The 17,708-nt window shown below is 38.9% G+C and overlaps 1 protein-coding gene across 3 annotated transcripts in view; it reads left to right on the top strand.

Moving 5' to 3' along the window:
* The window catches only part of MANBA (mannosidase beta), a 129,197-nt gene that overhangs the window by 19,543 nt on the left and 91,946 nt on the right, over positions 1 to 17,708 (top strand). For all 3 annotated transcript variants that reach the window (XM_081483134.1, XM_081483123.1, XM_081483114.1), the window contains exons 5-7: positions 596 to 719; positions 11,428 to 11,603; positions 12,500 to 12,610. In XM_081483134.1, the coding sequence (XP_081339260.1) occupies positions 596 to 719; positions 11,428 to 11,603; positions 12,500 to 12,610 (411 nt within the window). The remainder of the gene's footprint in view (positions 1 to 595; positions 720 to 11,427; positions 11,604 to 12,499; positions 12,611 to 17,708) is intronic.

The raw sequence follows: 17,708 nt of genomic DNA, 5'->3' as shown, positions 1-17,708 counted from the left end.
TGTCATACTCAAGGGAAGGGGGTTACACTAGGGTGTGAATACCAGGAGCGGTGCATTGTGGGTCATTTTAGATGCCGTAAATGGGACACACACACACACACACTATCATGGGCTGAATTCTGTGCACTGTCCCCCCCCCCCCCAATTTATATATTGAAGTCCTGACCCTCAGTAAGATCAAAATGTCTCCCTTTTGGAGGTGAGAACTTTAAAGCGGTGATTAAGTTAAATGAGACCATTAGGATTAGTCCTAATCCAGTATCATTGATGTCCTTTATAAGAAGAGGAAATTTGGACAACAGTAAGAGTGTGTGTGTGTGCACAGAAGAGGGTGTTAAGGGTACTATGAGAAGGTGGCCATCTGTAAGCCCAGGAAACCCAACATGCCAGCACCTTGATCTTGTAATTCCTAGCCTCTAGAACTGTGCAAAACTTAATTTCTGTTGTTTAAGTCACCCAGTTTGTGGTATTTTGTTATGGCAGCCCTGACAAACCAATATACACATACGTACTATTTTAAAAGAAAAGGTGTTTGATAATGTTTAAGTCTCATGGTAATTAGAATCTATCTTCTTTTTTTCCCTTGAAATTACAGATGCAGTGTTCCTTTGGTTGGGACTGGGGACCTTCTTTTCCTACCCAGGGCATCTGGAAAGATGTTAGAATTGAAGCCTATAATAGTTGTCATCTGAGCTACTTCACGTTTACCCCCATCTATGGTAAGCTAAGAGCTGTGATTTTTTGTTTTCTTTTCTGAGCCTCCTCTGTATTATAAACATGGGCTTTATAATTTGAATATAAAAATATACAGTTGACCTTTGAACCACATGGGTTTGAACGGTGTGGGTCCACTCATATGTGGATTTGTTTTAATGAATACTACAGTCCTGCATGATCTAAGGTCTGTTGAATCCATGATTCAGAACTGCAGATACAGAGGGCTGACTTTGAGCTGCAGGGGATTTTGGTATCTCCAGCAGGTCCTGAGACCAATCTACTATGGTTAATGAGGGACAAGTGTACTTTGCAGAGAGTTACTTTTAAAAAAAATTTTATGGCACGTTAAGTTTAGAAAAGTGAAAAATAATGTTCTAACTGATCTGTCATGAAAATTCATTTTCCATGGAAAAACCCAAACGAACTTTTTGGCCAACCCAATACATAAAGCAGCTAAGTAGGTGGGTAGCTGCCTTTTGATATATTCTGAAAAATAAAAAAAAACATGAGAGGAAGAAAGAAAGAAAGAAAGGAAGAAAGAGATTGGGAAATGAGGAGGGAAGGAAAGAAGGAAGGAAGGAACTCTGTTTTCCCAAGCTATATATTCTTTCTTAAAAGAGTGGGTCTGCTGGCTTGCACTCCTTTTTGCTGTCCCTGTAGTCACTTTCAGAACTTCATGGTGCTGAGTTCTTGGTTTGCTTAAATCACTGGGCTGACTTTCTATCACTGCACATTTTCTCCTCTGAAGACCATGACATACCAGCCTTGGTAAGAGTTGAAAGTAAACTGGAAGGCAAACAGGGCATTAAAGAAACGCTGGTAAGGCAAAGAATACTGCTTTTTCTTTTGAAAGGAGCATTGAAGAAAACCTCAGAAATCTCACAGATGTCAACAAATTGGTTGAGTGCTGGTCAAATATTTGTTGAGCTCTTTGCTCAGCACTGTGTATGTTTGGCTTAGAAAAGACATATAATGTGTCTACTTATGCTGCAAGTTGGTTGTGGTGTGGAGGGGAGAAACAAACAATTATCAAACCAAATTAGATTGTGTTGCAGTCTTTGGGATGGCAACCCCAGTAGTTTGGAAAATCAGAGATCAGAAGATTTGAGAAGTTAGAGATGTCAGGGTGAAGGTGGAGGCAAATGGAATTTTAAACGACAGCTCACAATGCTCAGTCTAGTTCACTGCAGGCCTAACTAGACGTCATTTATACACAAGGATGTGATGCGTCCATACAAGAGTTCTGGTGTCTTTAGGGCCCATTGACCCTATATTGCTCTACATGGAGCCAAATCTATGTTTTCTGAAGGCAGAAGATGAAAGCACATCAGAGATGGTTGATAACTGAGGAGGCTATTAGGTGCTGCTGGCATTTTTAAATGTTAAAAAGGCATTAGAGGCCCTGATGTAAATTGCACATATAAATGTGGCTATTTAGACCTTTCTAGTTTAGTGTTTCTCAAACTGTTCTTCAGAGACTCAACCCAAACTGAGCCTTGCTATAAAATCAAATACATAATGGTTCACTCTCCCGACCCCCATCCATAATTTTTCTCAGGTATATATAATAAAACCTACTGTAAGAGGGGGCCTGATTTTCCCAAAAGTTATTTATTTAATAGTTTTAAAGTTTAATCAGCGTTTGAGTGGTTAGAAAAAGTGCTCTGAGTTCCGGTATTCGGATATCTGAAAAAATTTGAATAGCACTGCTCTAGTTTAATTTAAAAGCTTGAATATGAACCTAAATATTTCTTTCTGATTGTGAGTCATTAAGGTTCAGTTTATTGGCCATTAGTAACTAGGGTGAATTTTATTTGAATTAAATCAATTTAAGTGATGCTCAAAATTTAATTTAGACCCACTGTAATTAATTATCCACATCAGGTACATTTTTTATGTCTTATGACTATAATATATTTTGTACTTAACAAAGAGAAAAATATGTTTCCTGTTCAGAAGATGTGTCCTATCATATTAAGCAGTAATTCCTATATTTTTGATAAATTTAATAGATTTCAATTTGGTTGCTTGATGTAATACAGAAAATTGAAGCATAAACTTACAAAGCATTAGGAGAGAAACTTCCTTTAGGAGTTTTTCAGAATTTTTTTTTTTTCAGTTTGTATTTGGAAGATAGCAATCATCACTGAAACCAATAGAAATTTAAAAGTTGAAAAAGAATAGAGAATAAACTAATATATTTTGGATACTTTTTGCATTTATTTTGTACATACTTTGAGGCAGGATTGTGAGAGTTACCAAACATTTTCTAACAGGAGTAATTCAAAATCTAAAGTATATACATATCATTTTTATTTAAAATCAAATACTGTATTCATTTTTAAAATTGAAGTGTGAAATGAGGTTAATCAAAACTAATGCAAGCAGTGGCTAATCTCTGTATAATAATACTACAGGTAGTTTGTATTTAATTCTTATAAATTTATATATTGAGCTTATATTGTCTCTATAAAAAGGGAAGAAAGCAAATAAACTAATCTAGTATCTAGTAATTTCAGTCAATTTATTATGAAAGGCTAAACTACTTTCACTCTCTGGCACTTTCTGCTTTCTGCCTGTTGAGGCTAAATGAAAATAACTTTTTGCTTTTCCAAATATTCAATTTATTTGTTTATTTAAAATTAGTGTGCTTACCCCTAAAGATCAAATGACCAACCATAGTTCTCCAATTTAATTGTATAAAGTATGACAGAAAAAAGCTATTAGACTTTTAAAAATTAACTTGAAATTTTTGTTAATTTTCTTTATGTATATATATATATATATATATATATATATATATATATACATCTCTTTCTACATCTTTAATTTTTTATCATAGTGCACTTTTCAATATCCTTTGGTCATTTGTTTGATTTCCCTTGGCTTCCTAAATGATTTTCAAGTATGCTTAATGTTTAAGGTAATAAAAACAAGTTTGTATTTGAAAAAAATACTGAGGTCAAAGGGAAACATGAGTTGCCCTCATTGTCTCTTAGGCTCTTATTTATCTAGGTTTTAAGAGATACTGATTATTGATATGATTTTCTTTAAAACTTCATTAGAAAATATTTGTTTGAATATGTATATATGTGTGTGAGAGAGACAGAGACATATATTCATATATTGATCATCTCATATTTGTAACCTGATGTAAATTGTTCCTGTTAGGCCTTAACATTTATTAGGGAGGGATAGTTGTTTACTTTTATGAACTTTCCATAACGTTACATAGACATTTGAAATCCAAATATATAATGTTCTCATGAAACACTTCATTGTTTAATCTTTTGTTACCACAGTTAGAAAAAAATAGTACAGAGATGTTTTTCTCCACATGTAAATCTTCCTGTTGAGCTGGGGTGAGCTGTGGGTCTTTGATCTGTGCTTGGGTACTTCTGTTCCTCAGAGACACTGTCTTCCCGACCCTATCCACATTTACTTGTTGCCTCAGCCTAATGCACCCCATCTCTTCATTCTTGAAGACCTAGCCTTTGCATTGGAGGAGTGGGCCCAGCTCCTAGCTAGACTCTAGCCTGCCTAACAGAGGCCTGTATTGAAGGTCACTGCTGCCCTTTGCTTACAGCTTACTGCAGAGTGTATAATATTACAATGTAGCAAAGATTTGTCCATCTTGCTCTGTTATTGTGTAGTCGATAAGTTGTGTCCCACTCTTGGCCACCCCATGGGCTTTAGCCTGCCAAGCTCCCCTGTTCATGGGATTTCTCAGGCAATAATACTGGTGTGGGTTGCCATTTCCTTTTCCAGTGGATCTTCCTGACCCAGGGGTCAAACCCACATCTCATGCATTGGCAGGTGAATTCTTTACCACCGAGCAACCTGAGAAACCCATCAGTCTTGCTTAGTGCCTTGTTTAACGCATACATTTTTGAATGCAAGCATGCATTTTCTTGCATTCATTTTGAATCACTTTTCATTACCCATAAAATGACAGTATTCAGCCTTGAAAATATATTTATGGGTAGGTAGGTTGCTTGAATAACCTCCTCTGATTATTGTTGTGTAAGTCAATTTTTTTTCTTTAGAACTTACCAGTTTATCCTTGTTTGATGTTAGGGTGGGGGAAGATTTTGCTTTGTGCCTGTTTTGTCTTGATTTCATCTTTGAGGATTTTGTCCTGCTGAGTAGGCAAGGAGATCTTGCTGCTTGGCAAAGAAGGGGAAAACAACTATTGTAACTATGTAAGCCTGCTTTTTGGGTAACACAAGCTGTTAGATCTGGAGAAGGAAATGGCAACCCACTCCAGTGTTCTTGCCTGGAGAATCCCAGGGACAGAGGAGCCTGGTGGGCTGCCGTCTACGGGGTCGCACAGAGTAGGACACGACTGAAGTGACTTAGCAGCAGCAGCAGCAGCTGTTAGCTCTTTGAAAAGCAGCTACTGAAGTCTGTCCTGTGATTCCGGCAGAAGGATGGGAAAATATCCTATGTCTGAATTTAAACATTCTGAGGCTTGTTGCCATTGCTGTTCCTTCAGGTGCACAAGACTACCTGTTCACTGCAGCTCTGCATCACCTATGAAAGATGCAAGATGCAGCTCACAGGTAGAAAGAGGAGCTGGGAGGAGCTCAGCAGGGCTAATGAATATAGGCACCTTTGAAGAGCTTCCCCGTTAGTGAGATTAAGCATCTTTTTCATTTTACATAAGCAGTCTACCAACGTTTGCAGATCCATCCAATGCTAACCTGAGTGTGCTTCCATGTCCCTACTGGTTCTTAACCCTCCCAGATGCCATCCTGTATTCTTAACTATGACCTTTTGGGTATGTTTTGTTTCTTTGGGTAGATCTAACGTTTTTGCTCTTTGTGTTTGGAGTATAATTTATAGTGCTTGTCAAGATTCACAGACAGTAATTATTCAAGAAGTATATTTCCCCTGTTTGGCAGAAATGCCCACATAACTAGTGTCATGCCTTTGTCGTGTAGTTTAGATTATTACAAAGATGCTATTCTGACAAATAGAGGATCTGGGCACCATGTAATTATGCACTTGATGGAGGGTCAGACACATTCTTTATGTTTATAGATTTCAGTGTTTTTTCTTTTTCTTTTTTTTTTTTACAAAGACTCTCATATTAAGAGGCTAACATTCTGTTGTACACCTTTGAAGTGCTTTTTTTCACATGTGACATATTTACTATTAGGACTTAGGACTCTGAAGGGCAAAAAGCACATTTGCTTTTGTTCTTCCTCATTGTTCAGTTTCATTCCGTGTGTGCGTACTAGTGTGCTTCTCTTTGATAGGCACCTCTGTGGGAGAGGCATGCAAGATGGAGAGCACTGGGGTCAGGAAACCTGGGCCCTTGTCCTGTCCACTGGCTCAGGAACTTTGAGCTAGTTCTGCAGTCAAGGCCTCAAATACCGTGTCTACAAAGTGACTAGTAGATCACCATGTTTCCTCTGCCTCTAACATTTCACAGGTTCTTTCCCCATGTTTGTAAATTACAGCACTCATTATAACCTAGTGAGGGCATATGTGTGGAAGAACTCAGGTTTTTTGAAGCTAGATATATGATTAAGTGAAGGTATTGATGCTTGAGGCTTAATTACTATCAGTTAAAGCAAGGCTTATGGTGTAGCTCTGAGAGAGTCTTTCTGGTAGTTACGGGCATGCTTGTGTGTGTGCTCAGTAGCTCAGTCATGTCTGACTCTTTGCGACCCATGGACTGTCACTCACTAGGCTCCTCTGTCTGTTTGAATTAAGGTAATTAGCCATCTTCCTATTTTTCTACTTCCATGACTTGTTTCCTTTTTTTTTTCTCTTAGACAATCCAATAAAGCTTTTTTTTTTTCCTGACCACATCTTGACAAAAAAGTGTACTACATGGGAGTGTAAAAGGAGCGGGCACGTTTTAGACTTTTAAATATATATATATATATATATATATATGGTTATATTTATTTGGTTGCATCGGGTCTTAGTTGCGGCATGGGGGATCTTTGCTGTGGACTCGCAAGTTGTGGCGCGTGGGCTCCGGAGCACAAAGGTTCAGTAGTTGCAGCTCACGGGCTTAGTTGCTCTGTGGCATGTGAGATTTTATTTCCCCAACCAGGGATTGAACCCACATTCTCTGTGTTGCAAGTCGGATTCTTAACCACTGGGCCATCAGGGAAGTCCCATAAACAGTTTCAAAGGCTAGTGTATTGACCACAACTGCACACATTGGAGTTGTCCTGAAGATTGCTTGTATGAGACAGCAGCACACATTAATCTGGGCTGTGTGGCTGGTTACTCTTTCTGCAAATTCCTGTTCAAGTCAGACTCATGCTGATTTGGTTGGTTTGTTGTTTGTAGAAACCTCACACTGAATCAGCCTTCACAGAATTTGAAAATGATTCAATCACCAGAACCATGTTCTCTGCCATGTCCTGGGTTGCCTGCCTGGTTGAGTTTGTATAGAGCAAACTGTAAACTGTAGTATCTTCTGCGGGGAACAGAACATCAGCTAGAACACTGCTGAGGCTGCAGGCCAGGGAACACCTTGGTTGTAGAGAAGAGAGCATGTTGGCTCATTCTCCACCCTGTTCTGATAAGGAGTTCCTGTCCTTTTTGGGCTCAGGGTTGACTAGTCAGGGTGAGGAAGGATGCAAAACTTGATGTAACTGAGAAGGAGACCTGAAAGGGGATTTTGAATTATTTACTAACCTTTCTTCTTTATTCCATCTAGTACTTTATCCAGTTTTGAAATGATCTTGCATTCGGCTTCAGGAGAGCTGGGGGTGATAAGTATTCTTTAGGGAAGGATAATTTGTTAGTTACAAGAGATATGCTAGGAAGCTGTGTTCTAGAAATGGGTCTTGATTTATAAGAGGGAGCGTTACTTAACTAGATGTAAGATTATACATTATAAAATTAGCCAGTGAAAAGAGGAGACTGGGAAATAACAGGAAAATTACTATTTAAGTGTGCTTTGTGAACCTAAACTACTGAAATTTTCCATGACTTCTGGAGGGAAGGGTTGTACTCATTTGGAAGATGAGAGAAAAATGTGTTGGTGTAGGGTTTGGTAATGACGATAGGCTTGTAACTCTTCATGTTGGGTTTTTAATTTCTCAGCCTTAGTTGGCACTCAAGGAAGATAATGGGATGAGCTCCAGAGATGTGATGGTTTATTTTAGAACTTTTCTGTGTTAGAAACAGTAGACACTGGGCAATTTTGCCAGTAACCTTTGGGAGTTACTGTTACAGCTGGAGGCAGTTACAAGCAGCGGATTCTCTGTTGAAGAAGTGATAGGAGACAGCTGAAGAGCCTGCTTGACCTTAGTGGTTATTGGTTGGTAGGAGGGGCCTAGATACAGAACTGAAACCTGTAGGTGGAAGGAAAAGTGGATTTGAGATCAGTGTAGAGAATGACTCCACTAGTCAGTCAGTTCAGTCACTCAGTTGTGTCTGACTCTTTGCGACCCCATGGACTGCAGAACGCCAGGCCTCCCTGTCCATCACCAACACCCAGAGCTTACTCAACTCATGTCGGTAAAGTTGGTGGTGCCATCCAACCATCTCATCCTCTGTCGTCCCCTTGTCCTCCTGCCTTCAATCTTTCCCAGCATCAGGGTCTTTTCCAGTGAGTCAGCTTTTTGCATCAGTTGGCCAAAGTATTGGAATTTCAGCTTCAGCATCAGTCCTTCCAATGAATATTCAGGGGTGATTTCCTTTAGGATGGACTGGTTGGATCTCCTTGCAATCCAAGGGACCCTCAAGAGTCTTCTCCAACACCACAGTTGAAAAGCATCAATTCTTCAGTGTTCAGCCTTCTTTATAGTCCAACTCTCACATCCATACATGACTACTGGAAAAACCATAGCCTTGACTAGACAGACCTTTGTTGACAAAGTAATGTCTCTGCTTTTTAATATGCTGTCTACGTTGGTCATAGCTTTTCTTCCAAGGAGCAAGCTTCTTTTAATTTCATGGCTGCAGTCACCATCTGCAGCGATTTTGGAGCCCAAAAAAGTAAAGTCTCTCACTGTTTCCACTGTTTTCCCATCTATTTGCCATGAAGTGATAGGACTGGATGCCATGATCTTAGTTTTTTAAATGTTGAATTTTAAGCTAGCTTTTTCACTCTCCTCTTTCACTTTCATCAACAGACCCTTTAGTTCCTCTTCACTTTCTGCCATAAGGGTAGTGTCATCTGCATATCTGAGGTTATTGATATTTCTCCCGGCAATCTGGATTCCAGCTTGTGCTTCACTACTAATCAAGGCCTGAAAAAAGGGAGGCAGGAGTTTTTGTCATTACACATGTTAAAGAAAGATCAGAATGGCATTTTGGGGGATATATTTTCAGATAGAGAGCAGCATGTTTTTCTGTAAAGGGTCAGGTAATGAATATTGTAGCGTTTAGGTTCATATGGCCTTTGTTGCAGTTACTCAACTCTGCCTTTGTGGCATGAAGGCAACTGAGAACAGTATGTGAGCAGCGAGCGTGGGTGCTGTGGGCTGGAACAAAATACTGAAGACTGGGCAGCTTCAGCCACAGAAATTGATTTCTCACGGTTCTGCAAGCTGGAAAGTTGAAGGTGAAGGTACTGGCCAATTTGGTTTGTGGTGAGAGCCTGCTCCCTGGCTTGTAGATGGTAAACTTCCTAGTTATGTTCTCATGTGGTGGTGGTGGAGAGAGAGAATGGGGGAGATGGAGGGAGAGAGAGACATTGGAGGAGAGACATGGAGGAGGAGGGAGATGGGGAGAGGGGGAGGCAGAGAGGCATGGAGGGAGGGAGGGAGACATGGAGAGAGAGAGGCATGGAGGGAAGGACATGGAGGGGGAGAGAGACAGAAAAGGGAAGGGGGTGAGAGACATGAAGCAGGGGAGGAGGGGGAGGGAGGGAGAGAGAGGAAGAGAGAGAAATTGCCCTTTTTCTCCTCTTGCAAGGCTACCTTCCTATCAGACTAGGACCCCCACCCTTATGAACTCATTTAACGTAATTACCTCCTGAAAGACCCTGTCTCCAGATAGAATCACATTAGGGGTTAGAGCTTCAACACATGGAGCTTGGGTGGGAGAAATGATACAATTCAACCCATAGCAGCTGTGTTCCAATGGAATTTTATCTGTAGAAACAGGAGGTAGTCCAGGTTTGGCCCACAGACTGTAGTTTGGCAGCCTGTGGTCTAGAGAAATCAAACACATCAGAAAGTAGGCTAGGTGATCTGTCAGCATACTTCAACAGTTTTGCAGATCTGTGGTATTTTGGTCAAAGACTCAGCCAAAGGACATATTTGATGTCTGGCATAGCTTGCCATCATGTTCTTCTATATAATAAAACCCTCTCCCCTCGGTAAAAATCCTAAACACTGCTACGATACACTTTGGGTGAAATTATTTGGGTGAGAGTGGCCGCATTTAAAGGTTAAGTGTACAGTCTCCAGTTTTAGACTGTCTTGGTTCACATCCAAGTTGTGCTACTTACTAGCTGTGTGACCTTGGGCAAGTTACTTAACTTCTCTGAATCAGGTTTCTCATTTATAACATGATAATAGTGGAATTTACCTTAGAGCAATGGTGCGATGCTTAAATAAGTTAATACATGTTGGGGGCATACCGCAACGCCTAGGTCATAGTATGTTCTTGGTAAATGTTGTTATTTCTTGAAATAAGAGATAGTAAGGGGTTCCCAGGTGGCGCTAGTGGTAAAGAACCTGCCTGCCAATGCAGGAGATGTGGGTTCAATCCCTGGGTTGGGAAGATCCCCTGGAGAAGGGCATGACAACCCACTCCAGTATTCTTGTCTAGAGAATCCCATGGACAGAGGAGCCTGGTGACCTACAGTACATAGGGTCGCACAAAGTCGGACACGACTGATATGACTTAGTAGCACGCAAGGGAAGCCAGAGGCAATATGATTAGGAGCTAAAGGTGAGGCAGGTGCCAAAGATTTAGGGATATTTTAGAAAATAAATAGCTTTGGATCAGATTGGAGTGTGTGCTTCCATTTAAAAATGATTAAAATGTGGTAAAGAGAATATGAATACTTTTCTGAATAACCTTTTAGTTCTCCTATTCTTGTATTATCACACTTTGGTACTTATCCATACCCATTTTTCTCTTAGCTCATAGGTGCAGGGGCTATGTTTGTTTACCCTGGTCACTATTTAAGTCCTATCACTTAACAAAGTACATGGCATATAGATGGTTCTATTTCTTTGATTAATAATCTACATTTAAAATATATCTTTATTTTTTGCACATCTGATTAATTCTAATACAGCTAAGTTTATAACTTATTATATAGCTTAAAAACCCTTAGTATTTTTACTTTATAAAAAGGAACAAGCAAGAGTTTATCAATCTTGAAAGATTTATATTATCTTTTTACTTGCAATTTTCTATTTATGCCCTGTTTATAAAGTTTTTGTGACTTATGATTGTAACAGTTTTGAGTTGCTGCTGCTGCTGCTAAGTCGCTTTAGTCGTGTCCGACTCTGTGCGACCCCATAGATGGCAGCCCACCAGGTTCCCTCGTCCCTGGGATTCTCTAGGCAAGAACACTGGAGTGGGTAGAAGTATATACAAAAATATAACTTTGGTTATTCTTCTTTAGAATGAAGTATTAAACATTAAAACAATTTTCACTGAACTCTTGATCATGATTGCATTTGTGGAGCACTTACAGTTTAGAAGCTGCTTTGGTCTTTTTTCAATGAATTCTGCATAATATATATATTTTTTCTTTTTCTCTTTACACGTTAGATAACTATATGAAGACATGGAATCTTGAAATAGAGTCTTCTTTTGATGTTGTCAGTTCAAAGCCGGTTTCTGGTGAAGTGATTGTAGCCATCCCTGAATTAAACATACAGCAGACAAACAGCATTGAACTTCAGCATGGGGAAAGGACTGTTAAGCTCTTTGTGAAAATCGACAAGGTGAATGCCGGCACTTTCTGAGAGGCTACAAGATGAAAAGCAATATTGTTCAAAAGAAATGCTTAGAAAAAAGGAACTGACTATTAAGGGAAAATGTGCCTTTTCCATTTTCTCCTTTACTTTTAACCTGTTATATATTTTTTGTGTGTGCTAGCTAAGGAATGATTTCTTCCAATTTTAAGATTAAGAAAATGGAGGTTATGTGATTAATTTGGCATCCTCTCCTCTCAAGAAGTCAGGTGTGTTATAGTTTAATTTTTCTGCAGTATTTGCAGTATCCTAAATCCAAAATGCATCCTAAGCATCATATTTGAATGCTGTGATTATTTTTGATACTGGTAAGGTATTTTGAATATTGGTGCTTATTCTGAATACAGAATTCTAATTCTCAACTTATAATGTTTCATGAGTAGAAGTGGACTGGATTTTATTTTCTCTTTTTCCTTTTCTTTTTCTTCCAATTGACAATTATGAGCTGAAAAGGATGGAGCAAATCAACATTCAGTAACTGTTCAGATAAAGTAAGAACTCAAAACACTTTTCTAGTTCTGGGCTTGAAAGAAGAGTTCACCTCAAAGTCCAATTCTAAATGTTAAGAATGTAGAATAAATGTCAGCTGAGTGTTGGAATGGGAAGACTTGATTTTCTGAATGCCCACATTATTTTGTTCTTTCTCTTCACTTTTGGTGTATATTAATCCATGCTAAACTCCCAGCATGTCGAGTTTTTTAAACGTTATCTATGGATTGGTATAATTTGACATGAAACAGGGAGGGAGATTGATATTGCTCTGTGCTTGACTATGAGAAGTTGCTGTGATGATCTGAATTACTATATTATTTTGCTGAAAGCATGCCACAGATTACTTAGACGAACTTAATATTATTTTTTAAAAGGATGTTATTATAGAAACTTGGTGGCCTCGTGGACATGGAAACCAGACTGGGTACAACATGACAGTTGTTTTTGAGCTGGATGGAGGCTTACGTTTTGAAAAATCAGCTAAGGTAAACAAATACTCTAAGATATTTTGTGAAAAAAGTATATTTTTTGTTAAAATAGCAATACAGATCTTTATAGAAATAGAAGAAAACAACAAATATTCTGTAACTCCACCACTCAGAGATAGTTACTAGTAATAGTCGTATGCATTTAAAACCTTCTAGTATGTGTGTATTTCTTTTTAATGGGTCAGATGTTGCACATTATTGTATTTAGATTCTACTATGCTTTAAATTGTGCTTTCTGCCAACATAATATATATATGTAATTTTGTTGTTGTTTAGTCAGTAAGTTGTGTCTGACCCTGCAGCCCCATGGACTATAGCCCGCCAGGCTCCTCTGTCCATAATATTCTCCAGGCAAGAATACTGGAGTGGGTTGCCATTTTTTTTCCCAGGGGATCTTCCCGACCCAAGGATCGAACCCATGTCTTCTGTATTAGCAGGTGGGTTCTTTATTGCTGAATCACAGGGAAGCCATATATAATTTTACAGCTCAAATATTACCATAAGTTTCATATGAAAAATAGAATTACTTGTCCATCCAACCCTTTCTATTCCTGTTTTCTACTCTTCAGAATCAATAATTTTTAACTTTTACTTGTATATTCTGCTGATTACTTTCATTTCCTCAAATAACATGCTTCTACTAGTATTTCCTAATTTTTCAGTTTTGTATGTTATCTATTGACTTCAGACCTAGAAGATGAGGAACCTACATGATTCTCTCTGATGACCCCCACTTGGCCCTCAATATATCCATCTTGCCTCCTTCTCCCTCCCAATGTAGTCATATGGCCATTTTTTGTTAACTCAGTTTTCAGTGTTTATACTATTATGTTGTGAAAATGCTCTTTAAACTTGAACCACATGGTGTCCTAAAATTATATTTTCTTTCTTGTGCAATTTTCTGTTTTCCTTATAGTTAATAATTGCCTCATGTTTCCAGTTTTTTTTTTTTCTTTTTTACTTCCTTTAAATCATATACAAACTCTCGAATATACCTTTTAAATTTAGTCACACTCACCTAGTAATCAATTTGTTGTTTATTATTGCTATTATTATTATTTTTAAAATTTTGTTATATTTTGAAACTGTCTCTCCTAGAGCCATTTTCTCATCTCCCTGATCTTGCTCGATTACTGTCTGCTGCTGCTGCTGCTAAGTCGCTTCAGTTGTGTCTGACTCTGTGCAACCCCATAGACGGCAGCCCACCAGGCTCCCCCGTCCCTGGGATTCTCCAGGCAAGAACACTGGAGTGGGTTGCCATTTCCTTTTCCAATGCATGAAAGTGAAAAGTGAAAGCAAGGACGCTCAGTCATGTCCGACTCTTAGCGACCCCATGGGATTTTCCAGGCAAGAGTACTGGAGTGGGTTGCCATTGCCTTCTCTGATTACTGTCTAGACCTTCTATTTAACTACAACTTCCTTTTATTATCATTCTAGAAATTCCCTTCATCTGTCTTCTAGGAGTTCTAGGTATTTCCTTCATCTTTCTCTTGGGTTAAACATAGAATCCTGATTCTTTGGACCCATGTTTCTCTCTCTCTCTTTTTTGACTCTCCACTTTTCTTAAAACACTTTCTTCAATAGATTCCTGAGAATGTGTTGTAGATAAAGTGTAATTACAGTCTAATTTCTGTTTTCTTATATAAATCTGTTTGTGTTTATTTCTGGAAGCTATTAGGATTTTGTTATCTTTGATCATCTAATATTTGAAAAATCGAAAATGAGTGGATTTTTGTTTTTGTTGTGCTGGTTGTCTTGTGGGCTCTTCTGATCCTGAAACTCAATCTGGTTTTGTTTATTTTTCTGGTACAGCTATTAATCAGAATGGATCTCCTGGAGTAAGAAATATTCTTAGATACCCCCTTCTTTATCCCATCTTGTCTTACTCTGTGTTCTGGGAAATTTACTTGATTTTATCTTAATTTTTTAAAACTTCTCATTTTATGTTGGAGTATAGCCGATTAACAATGTTGTGATAGTTGCAGGTAGACAGCAGAGGGACTCAACCATGCATATACATGTGTCCACTCTCCCCCTAACTTCCTTTCCATTCATGCTGCCACATAACACTGAGCAGAGTTCCCTGTGCTATGCAGTAGGATTGTCTTAAATTTTTAAATTACATGTATTTTATTATCACTTTAAAATTTTCTAAAAAGTTTTGATATTTAAAAAATGCATCATATTTATATTTCATGGTTATAGTATCTTATTTCTCCGAGAGTTTCAATTATTAGTTTTGAAGTTCTCTTTGCATTTTTGTTTTCCACATTCCTTTATTTCTTTACTTGTTTCAGGCTCTTTTATATTAGAGACTTTCCTGGAGTGTCAGTTATTCTTGATGTGGATTCATTCTGAAGATTAAATCACAAAATGCAGATGAGAAGACCTGTGTGAGCCTCAACTGTTCAGTCTTCAGGTGGAAATTCAGCTTTATCGTGTGGTGATGCCCACATGTGTATAGCTATAGATTGTGTGTGTGTGTGTGTGTGTGTGTGTGTGTGTGTGTGTGTGTGTGTGTGTGTGTGTGTGTGTGTGTGTGTGTGTGTGTGTGTGTGTGTGTGTGTGTGTGTGTGTGTGTGTGTGTGTGTGTGTGTGTGTGTGTGTGTGTGTGTGTGTGTGTGTGTGTGTGTGTGTGTGTGTGTGTGTGTGTGTGTGTGTGTGTGTGTGTGTGTGTGTGTGTGTGTGTGTGTGTGTGTGTGTGTGTGTGTGTGTGTGTGTGTGTGTGTGTGTGTGTGTGTGTGTGTGTGTGTGTGTGTGTGTGTGTGTGTGTGTGTGTGTGTGTGTGTGTGTGTGTGTTTAGCTTTGCCAGTGAGGACATTCTCCAGGCTTGTGTCTGGGGAATATAAAACTGGTTGTTATCATTCAAAGAGTCTAGCGGCAGAAGGGGATTAAAGTTCTGACTGTCAAATATAGTTTTATCAGTCCCCCCCACCCACGACGTGCTTTGTATCCTCAAGCCTCTCTGAGCTTCTCAGTTGCTCAGTCATGTCTGACTCTTTGCAACCCCATGGACTGCAGCATGCCAGGCTTCCCTGTCCTTCATCATCTCCTAGAGCTTGCTCAAATTCATGTCCATTGAGTCAGTGATGCCATCCAGCCATCTCATTCTCTGTCATCCTCTTCTCCTCCTGCCTTCAATATTTCTCAGCATTGCAGTCTTTTCTAATGAGTCAGATCTTTGCATCAGCTGGCCAAAGTATTGGAGCTTTAGCTTCAGCATCAGTCCTTCCAATGAATACTCAGAACTGATTTCCTTTAGGATTGACTGGGTTTGATCTCCTTGCAATCCAAGGGACTCTCAAGAGTCTTCTCCAACACCACAGTTCAAAAGCATCAATTCTTCAGTGTTCAACCTTCTTTATAATCCAAATCTCACATCCATACATGACCACTGGAAAACCATAGCGTTGACCATATGGACCTTTGTCAGAAAAGTAACGTCTCTGCTTTTTAATACGCTGTGTAGATTTGTCATAGCTTTTCTCCCAAGGAGCAAGAGTCTTATAATTTCATGGCTGCAGTCACCATCTGCAGTGATTTTCGAGCCCAAAAAAGTAAAATCTGTCAGTGTTTCCATTGTTTCCCCATCTATTTGCCATGAAATGATGGGACTGGATGCCATGATCTTAGTTTTTTGAATGTTGAGTTTTAAGCCAGCTTTTTCACTCTCCTCTTTCGCTTATCTTAGTTTTTTGAATGTTGAGTTTTAAGCCAGCTTTTTCACTCTCCTCTTTCGCTTTCGTCAAGAGGCTCTTTAGTTTCTCTTCACTTTCTGCCATAAGGGTGGTGACAACTGCATATCTGAGGTTATTGATATTTCTCCCGACAATCTTGATTCCAGTTTGTGCTTCATCTAGCCCAGCGTTTCTCATGATATACTCTACATATAAGTTAAATAAGCAGGGTGATAGTATAAAGCCTTGACCTCCTCCTTTCCCAATTTGGAACCAGTCTGTTATTTCATGTCTGGTTCTAAGTGTTGCTTCTTGACCTGCATACAGATTTCTCAGGAGTCAGGTAAGGTGGTCTGGTATTGCATCTCTTTAAAAATTTTTCCACAGTTTGTTGTGATCCACACAGTCAAAGGCTTTAAAGTAGTCAATGAAGCAGAGTAGATTTTTTTTCTGGAATTCTCTTGCTTTTTCGATGTTCCAGTGGATGTTGGCAATTTGATCTCTGGTTCCTCTGCCTTTTCTAAACCCACCTTGAACATTTGGAAGTTCATGGTTCACCTACACTTGAAGCCTCACTTGGAGAATTTTGAGCATTACTTTGTTAGTGTGTGAGATGAGTGCAATTGTGTGGTAATTTGAACATTCTTTGCCATTGCTTTTCTTTGCTATTGAAATGAAAACTGACCTTTTCCAGTCCTGTGGCCACTGTTGAGTTTTCCAAATTTGCTGGCATATTGAGTGCAGCACTTTCACAGCATCATCTTTTAGGATTTGAAATAGCTCAGCTGAAATTCCATCACCTCCACTAGCTTTGTTTGTAGTGATGCTTCCTTAGGCCCATTTGACTTCGCATTCCAGGATGTCTGGCTCACGGTGAGTGATCACACCATTGTGGTTATCTGGGTCATTAATATCTATTTTGTTTAGTTCTTGTTTGTATTCTTGCCTCCTCTTAATATCTTCTGCTTCTTGTAGGTCCTTACCATTTCTGTCCTTTATTGTGCCTATCTTTGCATAAAATGTTCCCTTGGTATCTCTTATTTTCTTGAAGAGATCTCTAGTCTTTCCCCTTCTATTGTTTTCCTCTATTTCTTTGCATTGATCACTGAGGAAGACTTTCTTATCTCTCCTTGCTATTCTTTGGAACTCTTCACTCAAATGGGTATGTCTTTTCTTTTTACCTGGAATCAAGAAAGAAAAGCTTTTCTTCTTTCCTCAGCTATTTTTTTTTTGTTGTTGTTGGCAAAGTAATGTCTCTGCTTTTATTTTTTTTTTTTATAAATTTATTTATTTTAGTTGGGGGCTAATTACTTTACAATATTGTAATAGTTTTTGCCATACATTGACATGAATCAGCCATGGGTTTACATGTGTTCCCCTTCCTGGACCCCCCACCCACCTCCCTCCCCATCCCATCC

The sequence above is a fragment of the Giraffa tippelskirchi genome, chromosome 1, assembly GCF_054371585.1.
Source record: "Giraffa tippelskirchi isolate mGirTip1 chromosome 1, T2T-mGirTip1v1.2.pri, whole genome shotgun sequence".
Classification (NCBI taxonomy): domain Eukaryota; kingdom Metazoa; phylum Chordata; class Mammalia; order Artiodactyla; family Giraffidae; genus Giraffa; species Giraffa tippelskirchi.
Note: the sequence above shows the minus strand (reverse complement) of the source record. Positions and strands in the feature narration are given on the sequence as shown.